The following is a 22,083-nucleotide window of genomic DNA, read 5'->3' on the forward strand; positions in this document are numbered from 1 at the left end:
CAAGAGATTTCTCCTTGAGCCAGAAAATTCCAGAAAAAAAAAAAAATTGTTCACTCCCTAGACTGCAAACCCCATTCCCAGGAAGAAGAAACAGCACATTGAGAGCTCACAAAGCACAAGACAGCATATGAAGCACTTTTAATTTTCTCCCACAACCCAAAAGCTGTGAACACCGACTTACTCTGGCATGGCCCAATTTTATCATTTTGGATTTCACAAGAAAGCACGTAAGTAGCAAACAAAGACATGCTTGTCTCCACGTTCAAGTTTTATTGAAACTATGCACATATTTTACACACAAATGGAGTGGGAGCTGTTGTATCAGACTTTGGTATCTCGTAGGCATTTACAGAACCTGAGCACATAGCAGTTTCATATTTGAATATTCTGCATACTCTCATATTCTGTATACTCATCTTAATTCACAACACTCAAATACTTTTAAGTGCTTTTAGTGACACAAAAATAGGTTCCATTCTTCCAACAACAGACCCACTTACAACATTTTATCTTTCTCCCCCATCAACACAGTATTTCCAAAAGGCGCTGGATTTTCTCTCCGAGTCCATAGTTCTCTTGTTCTCTTGCAGTTGTAGGATGTTAGTGAAGGACACCAGTTCCAGCTTTTCTCTGTATTCTCCAGGTCCCCCTCTGCCCTCCTCAAGTACCTTATGTCAAATGATGCAGGCTCTTCTCTAGGAAAAGAAGCTGTCCTGTTTCCAAGTTCATTACATACTCATGATCTTTTACTGAGACCAAACAAAAATAGTTTTGCTGCTTATTTTTACACCAGGGACAATTGTTCACTAGGAACTATGCTAAGGCAATGGACCTATTTCATGGAACCCAGGTACCGAGGGCTATAGATGATCTGGGCTGGCAGGGAAATAACACTTATATCACCCCACCACTGATAACCCTGGGCTGTCAGCTCATCTCATGCCAGGCATATCAAAAGCAGCACAAGATGTTTGCAACGGTAAGACAGACTTATAAAAGCTGTTATACAAATTGCTGAACATTATGAAAAAATGTTTGGGTTTAATAAAGTAGAACCCTTTGTTTAGCTCATGTACAGTCACTTCGCCTTTGAAAAAAAACAACCATATCTATTTGCAAATAATCCACCTACAACTGAATAGTAAGTATCCCTTCCGTCCCAAGTACCACTGCAGTATGTTAGCCATTCTTCAATTGCTCTGTTCTCTGCATGTGACATCAAGAAATTAAAAAAAGTTTTCAGGCACACACTGGAACACACCAAAAAACAAACAGCAGTCCTTTGTAAGATGCTGCTAATCCATACTACTTCAAGATTTGTTTCTGAAAGGTTTAATACCTTCCTCCAGAAGCTCTTCTGTGACAACGGTTTCAATGATTTACATTAAACACGCAACTTGAAGTACCTTCATACATTATTGGTATTGGGCTTCCTTACAGCCCAAGTTGTATGTTTGTAGCACTTCAAGGGATAATCCCTTGGAATGATATGCCTTCTCACCCCATCAACTCAAGAGTGAAACCGAGAAGGGGAGAATATCAAAATACCCAGCACAACAGAGGGAAGACAGACAACACCCAGAGCTGGCTGTTCCAGTGTCAGATGCTGATTGCAACTCGGCGCAACTACAGACTACTTAATAAGGCACTTGTTCAGAGAAGCAGGGAAAAACAGGCAGCACAAGCCAAAGAACTACAGGATGTATTTTTCCTCCACTGTTAACAGGCTTGCCTTTTCACGGACCCTTCAAAGTCCACTGACCTGCTCAGTAACAGCTGTAAGACAAAAATCATACGTATTTGATTTAAACTCCTACCAGCAGCCATCAGGTTTGCAACCAGAGTAGAAACGTTTTCAGACAGAACGCAGGTTAATGGGGAGATCAAACTGTATCCCTGGGTTTAATAAGATTTTATAGTTCATACCTTATTAATGTCTTCCCACATTCACTTGTTACTCTATCTGCAGCAGGACAAAAGGGAAGAGCTTTTACTCTAGACCAAATCTATAAACATGAAAATAGAAACCATGAAAATAATTTTTAGCAACATATATACATAGAGTGATACCTCATCTGGTTTTTAGATTAAAATACCGTAACATGAGGTAAATACACAGTTTGCTTTCTTAAAACACTACCAAAGTCTTAAAAAAGCAGTAGTATCCAGGTCATTTTTAAAGACAGCAATCACAGCAGATGAGTCAAGGGAATCTTAAAAAGGCCATCCTTTTAAAAAGTCATATAAATTTTTTAAAAAGGACCCCCCCTTTTGTTTTTTTTAAATGACACAGACAGAAATATATTTACTCCTCAGACAAACAACATGAAAACCCAGGAAAAAAATCCCAGTAGACTCCAATTCCAGGAGAGGAAGTGAAGACAACTTCACAGCAGAAAGTGAGATGGGGAGAGGGAAACAGTCACCATTCATTTGCCAAGTTATCAAAAATCTGCATCCAGAGTGAAGACGTTGTCCATTGTTTCTGCCATAACAGCAAAACGTTGATATTCTGAAACTCGCTTCTCAAAGAAATTTGTTTTTCCTTCCAGAGAAATATTCTCCATGAAATCAAAAGGATTTTCTGCATGAAAGACCTGGGGAAGGGATACTACACTGGTGATTCTGATAGGGTAACAATGCTTTAAAAAAACCCAACAAACAAAACAGTCAAACCCTTTCAAACTAGATCAAGCCTTGCTGTAATATGCTGTAGAATCTATGGACACCTGTCTAAGCAAGTTCAGTACTGTCACTCTCCAGGAGTTCGGTTCATGGTGAAGTTCAGTCGCGCAAGGTGCTTATTATCCTTCAAGGACTGCAGCACTTGAGTACAGCATAAATTTCCCATTACAAACCTGCAGAGCAGCTGAAGGAAAACAATGGCCTAAATTGTTCTTGCTCTTTTAAATAGTGAAGCACATATATTAATGCTGTGGTTTTGGCTGTCACTCACAGAAAGTGCAAGCGCTAAATATGACCTGCTCCCAGGCACATTAAGAGAGTACTTTGCGCTGACAGCTTTCCTGGGCTGTCCTGGCAGGCCGGCATTCTGGGCAATTGCATCTCTTACCTTTGAGAACCCAAGCTCCATTAGTAACCGGTCTGCGACAAATTCTATATATTGTTTCATCAAAGTGCAATTCATTCCAATCAGACCTACAGGTAACGCCTCTGTTAGAAACTCCTGTAAGTTAAAATACAGACAACATTTAGAGAAATGAAATTTAAGAAGGGAAAAGGAAAGAAGACACCTGTGTTTCACAGTAACACAATTTGTGATATTCCAGGCTCCACAGCCAGTTGTCTGAATAAATAAATTGTGTCACTAAACTCAACAAGTATCTTCTGTTTCCAGTAGTTGTTTGTATCTTCCTTTATTTTTAGCATATTTTTCTGGAAAAGGCACAAGAATTTTTATTACTGCCCCTCTCATCTGCCTTTCTGCACCCCCCCATAAGATCCCAAGCTTCAGCGTTTACTTGAGCTCCACGTTCAGTAAAACCTACAGACCATACTAGTGGGAGCAGGAATAGATCCAGAAATCTCCAGTTTTCTTTGGCTTCCAGCCATTATAGAATGACAGGTCAGAGAGGACAGTGATATATATGAGTGCTGAACCCAGCCACGTATATGTTTAGGCACCGATGCAATACCTGTCAGTGTTGCGAGGCAAAGCTGGGGCATTCATCATCATCGCAGTAGTTAGATGACAACAGAAAAGAAAGAGTAAACTACAATCCTGCCAAACACTCAGCAGTGCAGAAACTTGTAGTTACAGATGGGTAGCACTTCATGTGAAAGAACCTGACAGCAATCTCAGAAAAAGTCAGAGCCCAGCATGGTACCCATGGCCAGAACAGACCCTGTCTTCTGAGGACAAGCAGGGATGTGTATACAGTAGGGAGAGACAAAGATCCTGAAAGGACAGCGGTAAACAAACTCTCCTATAAGAAAGGAGTTGCAGTTGGACCAGATGATTGTTGTAGGTCCCTTCCAACTGGAACTATTCTCTTCTATACTAAGTAAGACAGCCTTTCTTCCTTTCTGTTGTTAAAAAGGAAACCAGCTGCCAGCTTCGGCTTCTCCCAGCTCCTTGACAACCGAATCAGAAAGTCTCTGACTCTCATTGTCACCATTAAGGAAGAGAGAAAGGATGGTATAATGCATCAGGGATCCAGGCCTGAGCCAAGTATCAAATATGGAATCCCAAAAGTTAGAAGTTAATTTGTTTACTTTTGCACATAAGACTGGTCCTGCGCTGCCCGTGATGCTGTCACAGCTAGGCTTACCTGCTCAATTTCAACAGCATTAATGATGATCTCACGGACCCGCTCCTCTGACGGTCTGTTCACTAAATAATGGAACATTAGACAAGCAAAATCACAGTGTAGGCCCTGAAATAACAGAGAACAATGGAAAAAAAAAGTCATTTTTCCCTCCTCCACATAGTTTTTTTCTTACTTTGAGGCAGCCTCATTCAGGCTGAAGCTTCCTAGCCTCCTGCTTCTTTGACAGTCTTAATGTTACCACGTGTAGCAGGCACTTTTAGTTTACAACCCTGGATCTGAAATCCAACACGTGCCACCTATGCCAAAATAACACTCAGCATACAAGTTTCTCAGGAAAATATTTTTGAGAGCTGCTCTACTATAAGGGATCCTACACAGAGCCCTGCTGGGTCTCTGTTTCTGGTCAGAGATGCTTTTGCAGAAAGACTCCTACATCAAGACCTGCAAAACTACCTGCCAGTTAACATAGACTGTTTACCTGCTCTCCACTTCGAGATACCTGTAAAGAAATACTTGGTTTAAGTTCTATTAGTAGCATTTCCTCCCTTGCTTCTCCTCACAGCATCTTCAGAAAGGAAGATTCAGATTAGAGTCACCAAATCCAAGACTAACAAGTCATCTCTCTACACAACGTACAGTTACTGTGAGGAATTTGCTACCACAACATTCATAGGTTGGTAATACTTAAGGCTACTGTGCCCAACTCAACCCACCTTCACATTTCACCCAGCTATCCTCCACAGAGCCCAGTAAATTGTGTTAATTCCCAAGATTTCCAGAAAAGCCTCCAGCCAGGGTAAGACAACATCAGGAGACAAGCAATCGCTCACAGTCTGAGGCGGGTACCAGACAGCTGCTCCAACAGGTGCCTCAGTTTCTATTTGAACTTGCCTGGCTACAGCTCGAGCCTCTGGCTTCAGCCATACCCACTGCTGCTAGACTAAAGGAGCACCGTGCTACCATCTCTCCTCTCAACAGTAAGGTGGTGATTACAGCCTGTGAGCACCATGAGGGCACATCCAGAGTGAAAACCAGTCAAAAGAATTTGGCAGACTATGGGCTATGAGACAATACAGTGCTATTGTTAACAAGGGTCAAGACAAAACCAAGAAGTAAAACCTTTTTCAGAAAGGCTACAAAACCCTCGTGCTTCAGGTCACGAAACAGCCCTGAAACAACATAACTTGGGAAATACTCCCCCTCTAGGGACAGCATTAGCTGCCTGCTGCAGGGCTTCCCGTGGTCTTGCCCAGGGCAACATCACCAGCAGGATGCAGGACATGCTTGGCTTCTCACCTGAACTGGTGTGCTCCGCTGACTGGTGCTCCCAGCAGCTTTGCACCTTTAAGAATCAGAGATGCACCAGCTCAAAGAACAGCCTGGGAACAGAGCCTGCAGCTCAAAAAACATATTGAGCATTAACCATTTAACTGTTCAGGTACATCAGAAAACAGTTCATGTAGTTTTCCATTGTGGATTCTTTTTACTGCCACTGCTTTTGTAACAGCATTTCCTGGTTTTCGATGCAGGTGCTGTGTGCACCAAGCCTTAGCCTTTCGTAACAGCTCTGCAGTTGGAATTATGCCAGCGGAGCTCAAGAAAAGTTCAGTCTTTTGGTGCTCAACTCTGCAGAGAAGTACAGTTACACTGCTGTATAGAGGAACTTATATTTCATTCACCTGCAAGTGACCCTTCTAACAAATACTTCCTCACTCAAATGGATCAGTTCATGATGACTCACAGAGCAGAAGACACAAGGAAGGTCAAAGCTGAAGAAGTGTTTGGTTTTGCTTACTGATCATATCACTTTCTTCAAAAGTGTCTTTTAAATTAAAGGCATCTTGTAAGATGCCTCCTTTCAAATCAGTTTATCTAATCCATGGAAATTACTTCCATTATGATAAAGCTCTATATTCTCTTAGACCAGCTCTGGTAAGTTCAAACCACTAGCATGTTTACACTGCATACAAAACTGGTCTTTCTGCTTTTTCAGTGCTGACAGCACCACAAGTTGTACAGTGCCTTAAAGACAGGCCCCAACCATAAGCAACTGCTGCCAACTGGCAGGCAACCATGCAGGAAGCAGCAAAAAGAAAGGGCACTTGTCAGCACGTGGCCTGCTGCATTTGGTGTGCTGACATACAGACCCTCAGACACATCACATCTTAAGCTAAGAAGCGCTCCCCTCTAATGGAGACCTGTAGCTGCGCCCTCCCAGGAGATTCTATTGCTGTGCAGGAGCACAAAAACACGGAGAGGAACAATATCTGCTGTTTCTGCACCAACCTGCCACAGCTGGCCACGCGACAGATGCAGAAGGCCATCTGCAAGCTCTGGGACCCGCAACTAGGGGCAGATGGGGAGCGGTACAAGGAGGCCATCTGAACCTGACTGAAGCAGTTAAGGCAGAGCAAGGCTCAGAGTCACATCCTAACTAGAGGTCCTTGCCCATGCCAGCCCCCACTGCAGTGGGGGACCATGCAATTCCACACCAGCCCTTGGGCAGCCAGGCCTTTGCTTCGCTTCATGGCACAGGAAAACAAACATCCCCTTTAATCCAAAAGGTCCACCTTTTTGATCACACTATGCATTGGGGTATTGCTAATATTTATATTTACTCCCTTTAAAAACAGGTATTTCTGCCAAGGGACATTGCAGCACCTAGGCTTTAAGTTCATTAGTAACTTATAGCTAGAAGTCTGTTTCTTCCCCCTTTCTACAAATATTCTGGGAATAGCCTGCTCCTTTGCAGGACTCCAATCTTCCTACAAGTCAGCAGTTACAGCTGCTCCATCAGGCTGCAGAAACAGGGTCGGGCACTTCTCTGGGGGAAGGAAGTCTCTCCTCTGTGCTGCCTAGGAGGTGATGTTAAAGCAGACACAGAAGACTTACTGTGGGAGAAGCTCTAGGGGAGCATGGCCTGCAGTTACCTGGCATAACGTGCAGTTACCTACCAGGACAGTGGACCTTCCCTGGAAAACCCTGCTACTAACACTGGCTAGCAGAGAACCTACTCAGACTTCTACCACCTCCTTGGCCTCCAGCACTGTCAACATTAAAAAGGCTCCGTCGTACCCAGAAATGCATCCCCTGCTCACTGCTGGATTTTCTTCTTCACTGGTTCCTACCCAAACACTGCTTTCTGCTCTCTTCACCTTCCCTCCAACCCTCCCTGCCACCAGAGGTGGGCTGCTCTGGCAAGACTATGGGACCTTTATGAATATAATTCTGCCCTTCCCCTGGAAACTCGCTTTCCTTCCCAGACAGTATGTAGGACATGACACATTACCTCATCTCTGCTAATAAGTTCATTGGAGAAAGTCAGTCCAGGCATCAGGCCCCTCTTCTTCAGCCAAAATATAGCAGCAAAGGAACCCGAAAAGAAGATGCCTTCAACTGCAGCAAACGCAACCACTCTCTCACCTGTTTAACGTAACACATTTTCAGTTAGACACAAAACAGTGTATTGCTCGTCAGCAAGATGCACCGTTTGCATCAGACAGACCAATGCTGGAGAGGAGCAACCCCCTTTGCAGCACCAGGTGCTGTATCTGACCACATCTTTCAGCAGATCCTGAGGCATACAGGGTCTACACCCACAACAGCACTTAACCACAGGCAACCCCAGCAGAACAGAAGAACCAGGGCACCCACTGAAACTGCCACAGGTCAGAAGGGAAAAAACATAATTGCCCAAAGTGGCCAAGCATTAGTACTCCTTTATCTCCTTCTCCTAAAAGGCAGGAAAATGGCTATTTAACTAATAGACAAAACTGAAAGAAGAGCCAATCTCCTATAAACTAAACAAAAAATCTTACACCTCAATTTCTGCTTGTTGAGAATCCACATAACACCATATTCTTAGAAGAGTGGAAGAACACAGAATGTAATTCATCAAGACGCAAATAACAATTTATGTTATCCCACCTGTTAAGCCACCTTTCATCCAAGGAAAGCACGGCATTGTTGATCTCAGTTCTCCCTGTTCTCTATTGGAATGTCTCTTCAGACTACAAGACCATATGACTGCTTGGTGATGACACATCATTCCATGTACTCTGTTTTAAACAACTTCACAAGATCCTTGGGTATATTCTAACATGAAGAGCTTCTGCATTAAGTGCTGATGCCTTTTCCCAGTGAGAACTGCATAGACTTTTGTTTGAAAAATAAAATAAACCCAAAATAGCCAGATGTCCCACTTCCTCTATGAGATGCAAATGCCATCTGCTGGCTGATCTGAAGAAATTCAAGTTAGGAAAACACGAAGAGCAACATGAACTTAAAAGTATCACAGAAGTTACTACAGAAAGAATTTATCCAGCAACACTAAAAACCTCCTAGGTTACTTCTAGAGAGGAGTGGAGGAAGGCTGCTCACACAATATAGGTTTAATGAAGCACAAGACTGAGTATCGATATGGTTTTTACCACATTCCATCTGACTAGCTATCATACAAGTGAGTTATGCTGAAACAAAAATTGCCCATCAGCAGCACCACATAACGTGAGTGCACACTGGGAGGCTGAGAGTCCACAGAACAGATACAGCAATTGAACCCTCAGCATAAGAAATCAACCAAAGCTGCAGAGACCCGGTTGCAGGCCAGGTCCCCAAACTGGAAGGAAACACCAAGCAAGCAAGCCAGCCAGCCACTTTCATACACCGTATCTCATAATCCATAACTGTAAGATCCAGGGCCCCCAAATGTTTTAAACTTGGGAAGCTTTCTCAATAAGATGAGAAAACAGAAGACTAGAAATGTACTTTACAAAACTTTGGATAGGATGCATGAAGTTTGGGAGCAGGGGGTGAGGGGAACATTGCTTTTTGAGTTCAGAAACCTTCTGATTCCTGGCACACCCCAAGCTACTGGGAGCCGAATGAGGGAGATGAAGAAGGGACTCCACACACAGCAAACAAAGCCAGATTGGGGAGGCAGCAGGACGCTCCAGGACAGGACAATCTACAGCTACAAAAAGAACCCCACTCAAACAAGAGCTGTGAACAACAGATGCTGCGCAAGAGTGATATTCAGATTTATTTTGTTCGTCTGGCTGAACCTCTCCATCTCCTACACTTTCTCTAAGTATAGAGAATGTTTGGTTTAGAAAATTCTCCAGAGTCTGGCCATTATTCATTTCAGCTACAACACATCCTTCACAGTCAACACTGTAAGCTGAATGCAGAACACTGGAAAGGATGCCCTGCACCATGCTGATGGAAACTGAGCCAGTGTCCCAGCTCCCAAATGAGATACAAAAACTAGAAACCTGGTCTCAACAGCAAACCAGAAACACCAGAGACAGATGATTCTTGAATCTTTTTTGCTCAGGCTCAGTCATGCTGTTACAAAAAAAAGGCTAACATCACACACAAATTTGTCTATATGAACATAAACACAGAAAAAGCCTGGACATGCAAGACTTCAGCTGCCCAGTTCTGAACACTGGAGTACAAAATAGGAGCCAACTAGAAGAAATAATCAGAACTCCTAGAAAACAAGGTCTACAAGCGAAAACTGAAAAAACTAGGGTTGTTTGGTATAAAGACAAAAAAAGGCAGAGAAACCCACAAGCATTTTTCACAACATGATTCTAGCGGGCACTGCCATTACTATATTGCTTTAGCTGAAGATAAAGACATATATGCTCAGCAGAAGTTACTTCTAGTTCTTTAGTTAAACCAGACACCAACAAGCCACTACATCATTTGTGGAGAATTTCATTTCACGTTCCAGGGATGCAGCTTGCTCCCAGAGGATTATTTTGTGACTTGCGCAACAGAAACAAGTTTTTAAGAAGCTACACACCAAAAGTGGATTCTCTGTCTTCAATCCACTTCAGAGCCCAGTCTGCTTTCTTCTTGACACAAGGCATTGTTTCAATAGCGTTAAATAAGAAATCCCTATAGAAGAAAACAAAGAGAAAACGTCAAAATAGTAAGAAGTGATTTATGTAAGTCTGCCCTGATTGTCACTACTGGCTCCACCAGACAGAGGAACCCATTACACTAGGCTCTGAACTAACCCAAGCAAGAGACCGTTCCCAAGCCAAGGTGGGGATGATCTCTGATAAAAAGAGCACAGGGTGGCAGATGTGCAGAAAGCAACAAACCCAGGTCTCAGAGGAGGTGAGCTGCAGAGATGGGAAGTGAACTCAAACGTCCCATCCCAGGAGTGCCCACCCGCCAGACCACACTGCCTCTCAGACTTCAAGCCAGATGGCAGCCACTTCCTACCCACTGAGCTGAACCTCCTCTTGCCCAACTCCACAAAAGGAACTGGACAATTCCCACGAGCATAGGCTCTGTTCCCAGGCTAAACACCTGAAAGGAAACCTTGCAGTCCTCCCATAGTCACCACACAGGATGCCACTGTGGGAAACCAAGCTCTGCCTGACCATCACCATGGTGGAGTCTCTGAGGGAAAGTGCTTTTCAAATGTATTACCATTTGGACTAGGAAGTTCTCCAGACAACAAAGGTAATGGGGCTCTCCAAAGAACCCATGTCGCTGTTTAAACACATCCAGAGGTTTACCTTTTCTCAGGATCTTTGATGTAGGTGTCTATGAGCAAGCTGTACATCTCTGAGTGAACGTTCTCAATAAGAATCTGAAAGCCATAGAAACAACGAGCTTCTGGGATCTGCACCTCCTGACTAAAACGTGCCACCTACCAAAACCAGAAAGCACGGCAATGAGTACAGTAAAACCAGTCCTGCATAACAGTACTCTAAACTTAATGGGAGAGACAATAGATCTCTACCACAGAGAAAGGATGGGAGCAGTTCAGCCCTACTTTATTCACAGATATGTCAATAGGATAGGTGTGGTGCCAAAGAAAATAAAGCAAGTTAGCTAGAAGTAAATACATCTGCTGTGCATATTGGATAGAGAGCTGCAGTGAAGCATGAGGGCATGCGTGCACAGGAGAACAGCAAAATACTGCAATAGTAAACACTTTGTATTGAACAAAGCCTCAGACGTTTTGTTCATCGTTGAAAAAAATCAACAGTATGACATAAGACATGTTCATGCAATATATGCACATATACTATGACATCTTCTACACTTTACAGAAATTGGAGATCTAAACTGGGCATTTGCAGTCAGATACCACTGTGGCAAGACATTGTGCAGCCCAGAACTGATTTCAGCAGAAAGATTTCCCCACCTTTTTAGCAGCACCCACCTGCAGCCCTAAAAGATTCTAGGATGCTGTTCAGTGAGAGCAAAATGGATTTTACCAAAATGAAGAATACAGACCATGGCACAGCACAATCCCTCCCTACTTCTCATCTAACAGAAGTACGGGGAGAAGCATGGGTTTCTATTAATTCATTGAGAAATGCAGATCAACACAGCCAGGCAGAAGGCTGAGCTTAAAAACTGTGTCCAAGAGTGATGTGATTTGGAGTCTTGCTGACCACAGCTGACCCAATTTAACACAGACACTGGCCCCAGCAGAAAAGCTGCTTATTCCCCTTGGCAAAGGTGAGAGGATAGGAAGAAAAAAAAGTACACATTTAATAAACTTATGCATTAATGTGAGAAAACCAAAATGAAAAGCCAATAAGCCAATAAAATAAGTATTCAAGCCCTCTGTAAAGCTTTCTCACCAGGTTTTCATTTACAATTCCATCACTGGCTGCAAAAAATGCCAGAACATGAGAGATAAAGTGTTTTTCATCTGCTTTCAGCTTGTTCCAGTGAGGAAGGTCCTTTGACAAATCAACCTAATGAAAAGAAAAAAGAAAAACATTATTGCCTTTTTGAGTTTGGCATTTTGTAAGAACAGAAGCAGCCTAGTCAAATGACTGAGGCAGAGTTTTGGTGTTTGCTCTTTTGCCTTTAGCAGGTGTTCAGCCTCCATCCTGCCAAAGAATGGCACGGGGTGAATGCTGTACAACTGCTCTCATCTACCAGACTGAACTCTAGCCACGGTAGAAAACCACAACTTCCTTCGCATAGGCCTTTTTTGTTTGTTTGTTTGGAGGGATTTCTGAACCACAGCAGCAGTTAAGTAGGGCCAGATGTGAAAAATACAAGAGGCCTAAAAACTTATATATGTGTATATGCGTGTGTGTATATAAACACGCAAACCAATTTTACAGTTAACTTCCCAGTTCATTTTGAAATGCACTGACAGATGGCAGGACAGCGTAAGAAGGAATCAGTAATATGGTAAAAGGGCAATGCTGATCAGGCAGGAGTTTCAATGCTTTTAATGGCTTAAATCAACCTCTACTGCAACAGGGCAGCAAGCCTCCCAGACAGGCAATAGAATAGCGCTTCTATGGACAGCTGCTCCTCACCATCCCAGGATGCTTTCTGGCCTATTTAGAGCCTACCAGTGCTTTCAGCTCACTCCTCTGCAATTGCAGATTGCTACTCACAAACGAGCAAAGGCTGCAGGAGCTTTGAGTTGGAACCACCAGCTCAGCTGGCAGGTAATCTCTCCAGATCAGTGCAGTGTTCAGAAACCTCCACTGCTGCAAACATAGCAAGCTGAGTACTGCTCAGGTCTGGCTAACCAGCAACCTCAGGGGAAAAACTTAACAGCTTACATTATAACATATGGCAAGCATCTGACCAGGGCAATCAGGAGTCAATTAGAAGCATTTTTAGCAAGTGTCCCTGATTATCACCCTTCCTGGAAAATAGGTGCCTAACATTAAAGAACAGAATTCCCATGAAATTGCCCAGAACATCTTACACAGGCACGGAGTTAGTTGTAGGTACAGCGACCACAGCAGGGTAGGAGCTACGCAACCACAAATCAGAGCTGTATGACTTAGGCTCCCCTCTATAACCAGAGAAGCACCCCAGGATACAATTCCACCTCGTCCTAAACCAAACACCTAAAACAGCTCCGCTGAATCGCCCTGCGGAATCAGCTTTCTTTCCACTGTCCATGAAGGGAGTCCTGCTCTGGTGCAGGCACCTCACCTTCGATGCAATTAACTCCAACCCTTAAGACACAGAAGCCAGCAGCAGAGCTAGGGAGGAAGCGCCAGGACCCTGGTCTGAGCACCTTGCACCAACCCACTGGCCCCAGAGCTCACCTCTTCTGCTGTCCAAAAGGAGGCCTGTGCCTGTTTATACATTTTCCATATGTCTGGGTACTGGATGGGGAAGATGACGAACCGGCGGGGATTTTTTCTGAGAAGAGGCTCCTCATCAGGATCCAAGCCATTTTCAGCAGCACTCAGAGAGGAGCTCTGAAGATAAAGCACAGTTCTGGTTAAGGTTGCCGTTACTTGTTCCTCCCCTTCCCCGTAGCCCACAGGTACGGTTCAAAAGCCACCCGTGTCACACAGACACTCACCTGCCCCCCTCGGGTGGACGCAATACCCATCCCCGGGGTACGTGCCCCCTCGCCCTCCATCCGTGCTCCCGCTGCTGGGGCGGCAGTGCTGCCTGTCTGCCCGGCACTAGCCGGCACCGCTCACACCAACCGCCCCCTCCCAGGTGTGCCGGGAAGCGCCCGACGCCTGCGTGCCAAAGAGAAAGCCTTTCTGCGGCGCAAGGAGGAAATCTGCCCCATGAGACGACATCAGCTGCTGCGGTACTGCGCACGGGGAGATACGTGCAAGGTCACCACGCGCTGCCGCCAGCCCCATCCAGCACTGCTCTGCGAGGCTCACTGCCCAGGTTTCCTCCAAATCGTTCGCTTTACATTGAGCTACTCGGGCCTGGATGGACTTGCTTAAAAATACCATGAGATCACAGCAACTAATCCCATTTGGTAGAGGAAGAGCCCTGTGCCACAGCGAGTCTCTGCACAGAGGTTTGTGTATGCAATCCTGCAGTGCACAGGAGGCAGGCCGCTATGTGCCTCTCTTTCCAACAGCAGGCAGCAGGAAAATCCCTGCCTGGAGGCACCCATCCCCACCCCTCACTCCCTCTGCGAGGGCTCCCGGAGAACGCCCGTGCACAGCTCTTCCTCAGAGAGCTACCGGCCCAGCCGAGGCGGGGACAGCTGATGTTCAGGAGACAGGCCAGTGAAGAGCAGCACGGACAGGGCACTCCATAAGCAGGGCCTTCACCTCACCCCCAGCTGGGCACATCTGCTCCTAGGATCAACGCCAGGCAGCATCCCTGCCAGGCACGTCACCAAGCACCTACTGAAGCCAACCACTGTGAAGAGCTGTCAGGACAGCACGCTGCAACCTCTCCAGAAGGGCTGGCGACTCACACTGATCAAAAGTTTAGCCAGCAAAATGCCTTTCTGGGTTGGTTCTGAGATCCCACTGACACTGCTGTAGAGGATAACTAACCATAGGCAGCATACGAGGCATTATATATAATACAGCAGAGAAGGGGAGCAAAAGGTTTTTAATACCATTGCTTCTACCCTCCTAGGAAGTGCCAAAGTCCTTTCTCTACCCAGTCTGCTTGTAACCACTCACATAATAAGAAGTAATCCTTTACTTCAGTTTGGAAAATACCTCAAACAAATAATTCTACTCACGTTTAAAAAACAAACAAAAACCAAACACACACGCACACCGCATAGCTGGCATACGTACTGCAGATTCCCAAAGAAAACACATCAGGAAACACATTCTGGGTTACAATTTTACCACTTCATTATACTTTTAAATATTACTCAATTACATGAGAAAAACTTCCCAGCATCATCTTGCAGAGTCACTGCTGAAGGCCACGAGAGTGCAAGACCTTTTGTATTTCCCAGGACGCAGAGATGGTTGCAGTAACCCACTAGAAGTGCCACAGGGGAGAATTTGGGCCCAGTGGGGATGGCACCCTGCCTTAGCACACACCTTCTCAGGGCCTGCCACGCAGCTAGTGTCTCCATCTGCTTCTGTACCAGCCATCATCCTTGATAAAAGAAACACTGCAAAAGTCCTGCTTGTTAGCCCAGCATTTTCCTGAGCAAAACCCTTCTATACTGCCTGGGGACTATCCCCAAGTATTTATTTTAGCCTAACGAGGTGGACTAGCAGTTACTAACCTCAGTCTTGATGTTCCTGAGCCATTCAAAAGCCAGCATGCAGGGCCCATAATCCAGGGAGGTTACTTGAAAAATACGTCTGGTGTACAGAGGTGAAGCGGAGCCAAGTTCCAGTACGGCTAGAAAACTGGAGACCAACACTGAGACAAGGTGCACTTGTCATTTTTCCAGTGGCCTTTAACAGCTGCCATGCTGCAAGCCACAGAGAGAGGAGTCAACACACCAGAAACACTGTTAGTGCACAGCGAGACAGGTGAGAGAAGAAGAAAAAGCCCATGAAATAGCATGTACGCTGTGGAGACCCCTGATGGCAGGAAAGCAGAAGGATGGCTTCCAGGAGCCAAAGACTCAGAGTGATGGCATGACCTTGAGAAAGACCACCACACAGAACTGGAAAATGCTACAAGTTTTTAAAAAAATAAGTGGCTTTTTTTTTTTTATTTTTATTTTAAAAAAGGGAGGGTCAGCCCACAGAGACTACACCATACTGGAACCTCCCCCTCAACCCACCTCCCCTAACCTCTTCTGGGATGGAGAGTTGTTTCACAGGCAGGCTCCATTTCCAAGTTGGCAGGCAGGAAGCTCTTGGGTACAAGACAGTCCTGTCTCTCTTCATTTTGGTTTTCATTCCTCTTAGCCAAAGTTTTATCAGAGTAACACTCATTACCTAGGCTGTTTGTTAACGGAGTACGTGTCTTGGTATAACTCAGCTGAAGATTCACAGAAGATCCTTCTCTAATTCAATTTTGGATGCACAGCATGTTCTGATCACTGCTGGGGCTTCAGAGCAGCCACCACCTTGTGCTGAAGGAGCACAATGCGTTTCCAGCCCTGCCTTCCTGGCCCCAGGGGGCACTGGCAGAGGTACGGTGAGCTGGAAAAGGTAACAGTCGCTAGGCTGATACACCTCCTGCTTTCCATCTGCACCCTGGATCTTTTCCTTAATTCTATGATGGTGCATAAAACAGTCAACACTCACCATAATAATGAAGAGCATCCAGTTTATAATATGAATGTGCTACTTTCTGTTCAGACAACTTGACCCAAACACGTAAAAGAGCCGAAGCTGGCGGGCACAGCCCAACCCCTGCTCTAGCAGGGTCAGCCAGAGCAGACTACCCAGGACCATGTCCAGCTGAGGTTTCAGTATCTCCAAGGATGGAGACTACACAACCTCTATGAGCAACCTGTGCCAGCATTTAACCACCTTCACAATAAACGAGAGTTTTCTTACACGCAAATAGAACCTCCTGTGCTTCAGCGTATGCCTGTTGCCTCTGGTCCCATCACGGGGCACCACTGAGAAGAGCCTGGCTCCATCTCCTTCATTCCCTCCATCAGGTATTTACACACACTGATGAGATCTCCCAGAGCCTTCTCTTCTCCAGGCTGAACAGCCCCAGCACTCGTGGCCTCTCTTCATATGACAGATGCTCCAGTCTCTTAATCATCAGCCCTTTGCTGGACACACTCCGATACCTCATATCCCCGTTACTCCGCAACTGCTAGACAGAATCTCTTCTGGTGATGACAGTAAACCCAATGGACAACAAAAACTGCCTAGGGTTACTGGAAGCTCTTTCCATTAATTTCAAATTCAGCAAACTAGGAAACAATTAACGTATATACCCACACGTACAACCACCACCCCACAGCAATAGCTGTTGGGCTGCACGTACAAGTATCTCAGTTACACGCCCTGTATCAGCTGTAGCCAAGGAAAAAGCTGAAGGTGCTGGCAGAGCCAGCGGTGTGATGTGGCACATGGGATGTGACCATGAGCCCTTCCCATGAGACTGGGAAGATCACCGGCACTGCTGGGAGAGATGGCTTCCACCGCACAGCAGCTGAGGAGCACAACGCCTGCTGGTTCTGCACGCCCGAGGGGATGCACAGGACTACAGCTTGCCTCTGGCAGGCCAGAGCGAGCTCCTCTTCATTGCGGGTACAGCATGCCGCTGTTCACAGAGGGAGACATTAAGGGGTTTTTTAGGCTTATATTTAACACCGCACACCCCAGTTTTTGGAAACTTGAGTACTACCGAGACGCGAAGGTTTGGGAGGACCACGCGGGTTCCTCTGCCGTAAAGATCCTTCACCCTCGCACACCTCAGCCTGGCTTCGCAGGGTCGTACTGGGGAGAACCCAGAACAGAGCTCGGACGCCTCCGAGGGACAGGCTGCCCTGGTCCACAGGGGCTGGGAAGCCAGGACCACCCGACAACACCCAGGCCCGCCTCCATGGCAGCTCGGGGCAGGGGGGACAAGCTCTGCCTTCCCGGCCCCAGGCAGGCACACCTCTGCGAGCCCAGACCCCCCCAGGGCCCTGCGCTCCCCAAGCCCTGCGCCAGGCCACTCAGGGCCTCCGGGGCCTGGCCGGCACCGGGGCCCGAATCCCGGCTGACCGTATTTGTTCGCCACACGCACGTCTTCAGTGCTCCCCGCGGTCACGGCGCCCGGAGGGCGTGACCCTCCCCAGCCCGGGCGGGACAAGGACGCGAGGGCAGCCCCGTGCCCTCTCAGGGCTACCCAGCGCGCCGCCACGGAGCCGTGTCAGCAGACCCCCGGGGCGGGTACAGGAGGCCGCGGCGCCCGGCTGGAGCCGGCGGCTCGGGCAGGGCCCCGGCCGGGCAGACGCCTGCAAGGCCGGAGGTGCGACAGCGGCGGAGCGGAGCAGGGCTGCGCGGCCGCCCCCCCAAGACGCCCGCACGCCCCCGGCACCTCGCCCCGGCGGGTCCCACCCCCCGCGCCGAGCGGCAGCGGCTGCGCGCCCGGGACACCCGCTGCGGGGCCCCGCCGCCCCGGCCCCGGCCTTACCCGCTCCGGCCCGGCCCCCTCCTGCAGGGCCGCTCGCCCCCGGCGCTCCCCCATGGCCGGCGGCGACTGGGCCGCGAGCGGGCGGCGGCGGTTGAAGGGGGAACGGCCACGGCCGCGGCCGCTCCTCCTCCCCGGGGCGGGGCGGGGCGGGGCGGGGCGGGGCGGGGCGGGGCGGGGCGGGGCGGGCGGGCGGACGGACGGACGGACGGACCGCGGCCCCGGGCCCCGAGCAGGGGCCGCCCCCGCACCGCTGGGCTGACGGCGGCGAAGGGCTCTGGGGCAGGTGGTCTCCAGCGAGAGCCGGGAAAGGAGCAGGCGCTTCGAGCCGGTCTCTGGCCCGAGGGGGCAACCAGCGCCCGCAGGTTTGTGCCGGCTTGCCCTGGTCTGCAGGCCTCTGCGGCTGCCGGGACAGAGGGAGAGCGAGCAGCAAGGGAGGCAGAGCACCGAGGGCAACAACAACAACAGCAAACCACCACCCACCCACCCCAAATTAGGAGAAGAGCCTAGGCAAGCCTCTGAAAGATGATAACGGGAGGTGATAACTCCCTCCACCAGTTAACGGCTTTGTTGCAAATACTGGATGCATTCTTCAGAGTTGAACACGGTAGTGGTAGCTGTCACCGAGACATAACCTGAAGTGTCTGTTACTGGGTACATGGGTGCACTCTCAAAATGTACAAGAAAGAGCAACCGATGTAAGAAAAGTCATCTTTTTTAAATCCATCCTCAGCTAATACAGACCTTGGAACTACCCTCCAGTAGTTGTGTAACAGGCAGAGCAAGCTGTAGTGTTGGGAGGTGCTTGCAGAGGCCTGCGAGTGCAAACACCGTGAGTGAAAGTACTATTGACATTTGTTCCTGTCACTTCCTGCAAGCAGAGAGATTTCATCCAGAGCTGGGAACCAACAGAGTTCAGTGGTTTCCTCTTCCTTCCTCATCCCAACACTGGCCAGGCCCTCGGGCCCCTTTCCTGTAGACACATGGGTCATTTACCAAAACAATCAAACAGTCCATAGGAAAAAGAGAAGAAAAGTCCCACCCAATGGGTACTGCCTGGTTTGTCATAAAGACCTGAAATCAAAGACACACCGAAAAGCAAACACCAGTGAGCAAGAATTAAGAGTTCACGAGCAGCAAGACAGTCAGGCAGCACACAAGCAGGACTGAGCCACTCTTTACGGGCCAAGAGAAATGCCCTGAGCCCAGGATGGTCCCTTCAGGAGAAGGAGGAGGATCTGGATCCGGAGGCCTGGTGTTCCTCAGTGGAGACAAGTCCATCAACACTGTGAACCGTCCCCGCGACCGCTGCCCGGTGCTCCCCAGTCCAAGCACTGTCCAAACATCCCCAACCGCCCTGCAGCCAGGGAAGGTACATAGTGCACAGGTAGGGACTTCGAGGGATTCTGGTATCCTTTTCCAGAAACGTAACCCTCAATCTTGTAAGTTCTCTGTCATTAAGAATCTCAGATTTTTTTTTTTTTTTTTTAACACAGAGTAACCGAGACCTCCCCTCTCCCCGTTTCCCAAGCACGGGAAGTGGGAGCTGGGCCAGCTGGGCTCCTCCAGACCGTACCTGCCGCTGTGGCTTTTTTTACACTTTGTGAGAGGAGCTCAAGCCTCACCGGGGCAGGGGGTGAGTAAAGTTCAGTGGTGAGATCTGTGCTGCATGGGTGACCATGCTGCTCCTAAGCACGGGAACTGCTTTTGTTTTCTTTCATTGAGTTTTCCAAGGAGCAGAAACACACGCCTAAGCAGCAAGTTACTAAACAGTCACCAGAAACACAAACAGTAAATGAGAAAAGGCGGTTTTACACTAACAACATCTGCTGTTACCTGACTACTACAGCCTTTAAGTTTTATTACCCAGATACCCATACAAGTTGCTTAATATTCACATCCAATAACAGCTCCACTCGTTGGCATACTGAGTACCAGGGATTCCAGGTTTTTATCCAAAGTAAGCCGTTAGAGGAACACTGATTGATGTAGAGCGAACCCAACTGACACATTAACTCTGACAAATTATATTGCCGTATGTACTGCAGAGTGTGCTGATGGTTTAAGAGGGAGACACATGAGTTTCTGGGCCAGAAACAACAAGCAGCAAAACTCAAGCATACTGACCATATTAAGTAACGTTGACCTGCCTATCAGTTGTCCTAGCCCCCTAACCTGATTATCCTGGCTGCTGTTTCAGAATTCCCCAAATAAGGGATTGTCCTGCTGCGTATTTGACAAAGCTTAAGAACTACCACAAATTAATATAATTAGCAATAGAAAGGAGTTCAAGTATTTGGGATAACTTCTTAAAAGTCACACCTGCCCTTTTACAGATGCACAGCAAATGTCTACTTACATGGTGCCTAACGATTAATACATAAAAGGAAAAATACTGCAAAGAAAATATACCACAAGGATTAACAAAACAGTAGTTGGCTGTTCTTGCACCTCCACAAAAATCCACCAACTTCTGTTAGCTTTGTTTTATATAAATTAATTACATCATGTACATGATACTGAAATAGGAAAAAGCACTTATGGAACTATAGAATAGTTTACAGGCAGAATAAACATACATATGAAATATAGCATTATGCACGATTTTGCAAGATTTCAGATAACTCAGCTGTACCTGCAATGTCCTATTTAGAAAAAGCTCCCCAGCGGGAGGTGGTGGAAGCTGTAGTCATTCCTTAGCTCCTAACTGCTGGGTGGTGCAGCAGCTGTCCTTCCCCAGTCCACACGGCCCCTTACCTGCGCTCATTCACAATGCACACACGCGCACTAGGATTTGTGGAGGTGTTTCTGCATGGGGAGGGACTCTGATCCGCAGGATCACATCCACTGTCACGTCCTGAAAGCGTGGTGGCACTTCCCGGAGGTGCAGGACACTCCACAGCAGGGAGGGGAGAAGACCCACAGCAAGGCAGAACGCCAGAACGGGCATTCCCACAGGGTGGCCTGTGGCTTCACAACAGCTCTCTCACTCTGCTAATTGCAATTAATGGAGGTGCAGCAGTAGCACATGCCTTTAGTACACTGTTGCACAGACCCAGACCTTACGGGCCTACTAGCACAGCTTTGCATTCTCAAAGCTTGCTCTGTCCAACAGAGTAATTTTCATCCATTAAAAAGACAAAAAAAAAAAATTAAAACAAAAAAAAGCCTGTCCACGTTCTCCTTTGGGAAGACATGTATGAGAACAATCAGCAAATTCATGCTGTATTTAGTAGTTCTGAAAACAATAAAAGCAATGAAAAAAGTGTAATCTGTGCTAGCATCAATTACAACTTTTTGGGCAAAGTACTCTTTCATGGCAAGGCAAAGTTAGTGATACGAAGTATGTCCTGAAATTTTATCTACTAAAGCACCCAAAATGCAGTCAGCACAGCTTGAACTATAATGCCTCTTCCCTCTCTCCCTCAGAAGATATTACTTATTTTGGGAATACTTAGCAGCTTTTTAAAAACGCTTTATAAATACCATTTTTCTTATATGAAGAATGCCATTTCAGGTAAATTGAAGAATTTTCACTTAGAAATTAAAGTGAAATCTGCTTTTTCAGCTTAAAACTGTTCACTGTATGAAAATAAATTTGTGAATATTTTCAGTATGTCCAAAACAACTATTTTCTTAAAAGATTCTCCTTGCAGAGAAACCTTACCACTGGTTGTTGCAGCAACCTATTTTTCAATAGGTTTGCATGACTATAGTATTCAAACACACGCATTCATGTTGGCTGCCATTATCACTGGACAAGGGATACTGAAAAGTTTCACCATTATGGAAAGAAGTCCTGAAACACTTGGGAGCAACTGACTGCTACTTGCTATACTAAACAGTATATTACTATAATAGTAACATGTGGTGATATTTAATGACAAAAAAATGCCTTTATATTAAGAAAGCCATAGACAAAGGGGGAAAAAAAAAGTCTCACAGGCTTGTGTTTCAAGCAAGACATGAAGTTATCCTCTTAAAGACAACTCCACAGAAA

At 46.7% G+C, this 22,083-nt stretch overlaps 1 protein-coding gene across 4 annotated transcripts; it reads right to left on the reverse strand.

Annotated features, from left to right (window-relative positions):
* Window positions 1-247: 247 nt before the first annotated feature.
* Window positions 248-18,202, reverse strand: RRM2B (ribonucleotide reductase regulatory TP53 inducible subunit M2B). 4 transcript variants are annotated; one of them, XR_008235246.1, is made up of 10 exons: window positions 13,940-14,138; window positions 13,358-13,513; window positions 11,912-12,028; window positions 10,832-10,965; window positions 10,105-10,199; window positions 7,582-7,715; window positions 4,293-4,397; window positions 3,074-3,187; window positions 1,927-2,597; window positions 248-1,776 (listed from the first exon to the last, which is right to left on the reverse strand). XR_008235246.1 is itself a non-coding variant. In XM_052787596.1 (9 exons), the coding sequence occupies exons 1-9, from the start codon at window positions 18,138-18,140 to the stop codon at window positions 2,445-2,447; spliced, it is 1,062 nt and encodes a 353-aa protein (XP_052643556.1). In that variant the 5' UTR covers window positions 18,141-18,202; the 3' UTR covers window positions 248-2,444. The 4 variants fall into 4 exon arrangements, 3 of the variants coding, with proteins under 3 accessions (XP_052643556.1, XP_052643554.1, XP_052643557.1); XM_052787596.1 differs by lacking the exon at window positions 13,940-14,138 and adding an exon at window positions 18,087-18,202 and having other exon boundaries at window positions 248-2,597; XM_052787594.1 differs by having other exon boundaries at window positions 248-2,597.
* Between the last annotated feature and the right edge of the window lie 3,881 nt (window positions 18,203-22,083).

The sequence above is a fragment of the Harpia harpyja genome, chromosome 5 (assembly GCF_026419915.1).
Source record: "Harpia harpyja isolate bHarHar1 chromosome 5, bHarHar1 primary haplotype, whole genome shotgun sequence".
NCBI classification, from domain to species: Eukaryota; Metazoa; Chordata; class Aves; order Accipitriformes; family Accipitridae; genus Harpia; species Harpia harpyja.

What these genes read in the sequence shown, in the direction of transcription:
- RRM2B (XM_052787594.1), bottom strand. Translation starts at nt 14,014, where the DNA reads ATGGTATTTTTAAGCAAGTCCATCCAGGCCCGAGTAGCTCAATGTAAA. An exon ending in CCTTTTGGACAGCAGAAGAG is followed by an intron (nt 12,029 to 13,357) that starts GTGAGCTCTGGG and finishes TCTTTTCATTAG; the next exon opens with GTTGATTTGTCAAAGGACCT. An exon ending in AGACAGAGAATCCACTTTTG is followed by an intron (nt 7,716 to 10,104) that starts GTGTGTAGCTTC and finishes TACGTTAAACAG; the next exon opens with GTGAGAGAGTGGTTGCGTTT.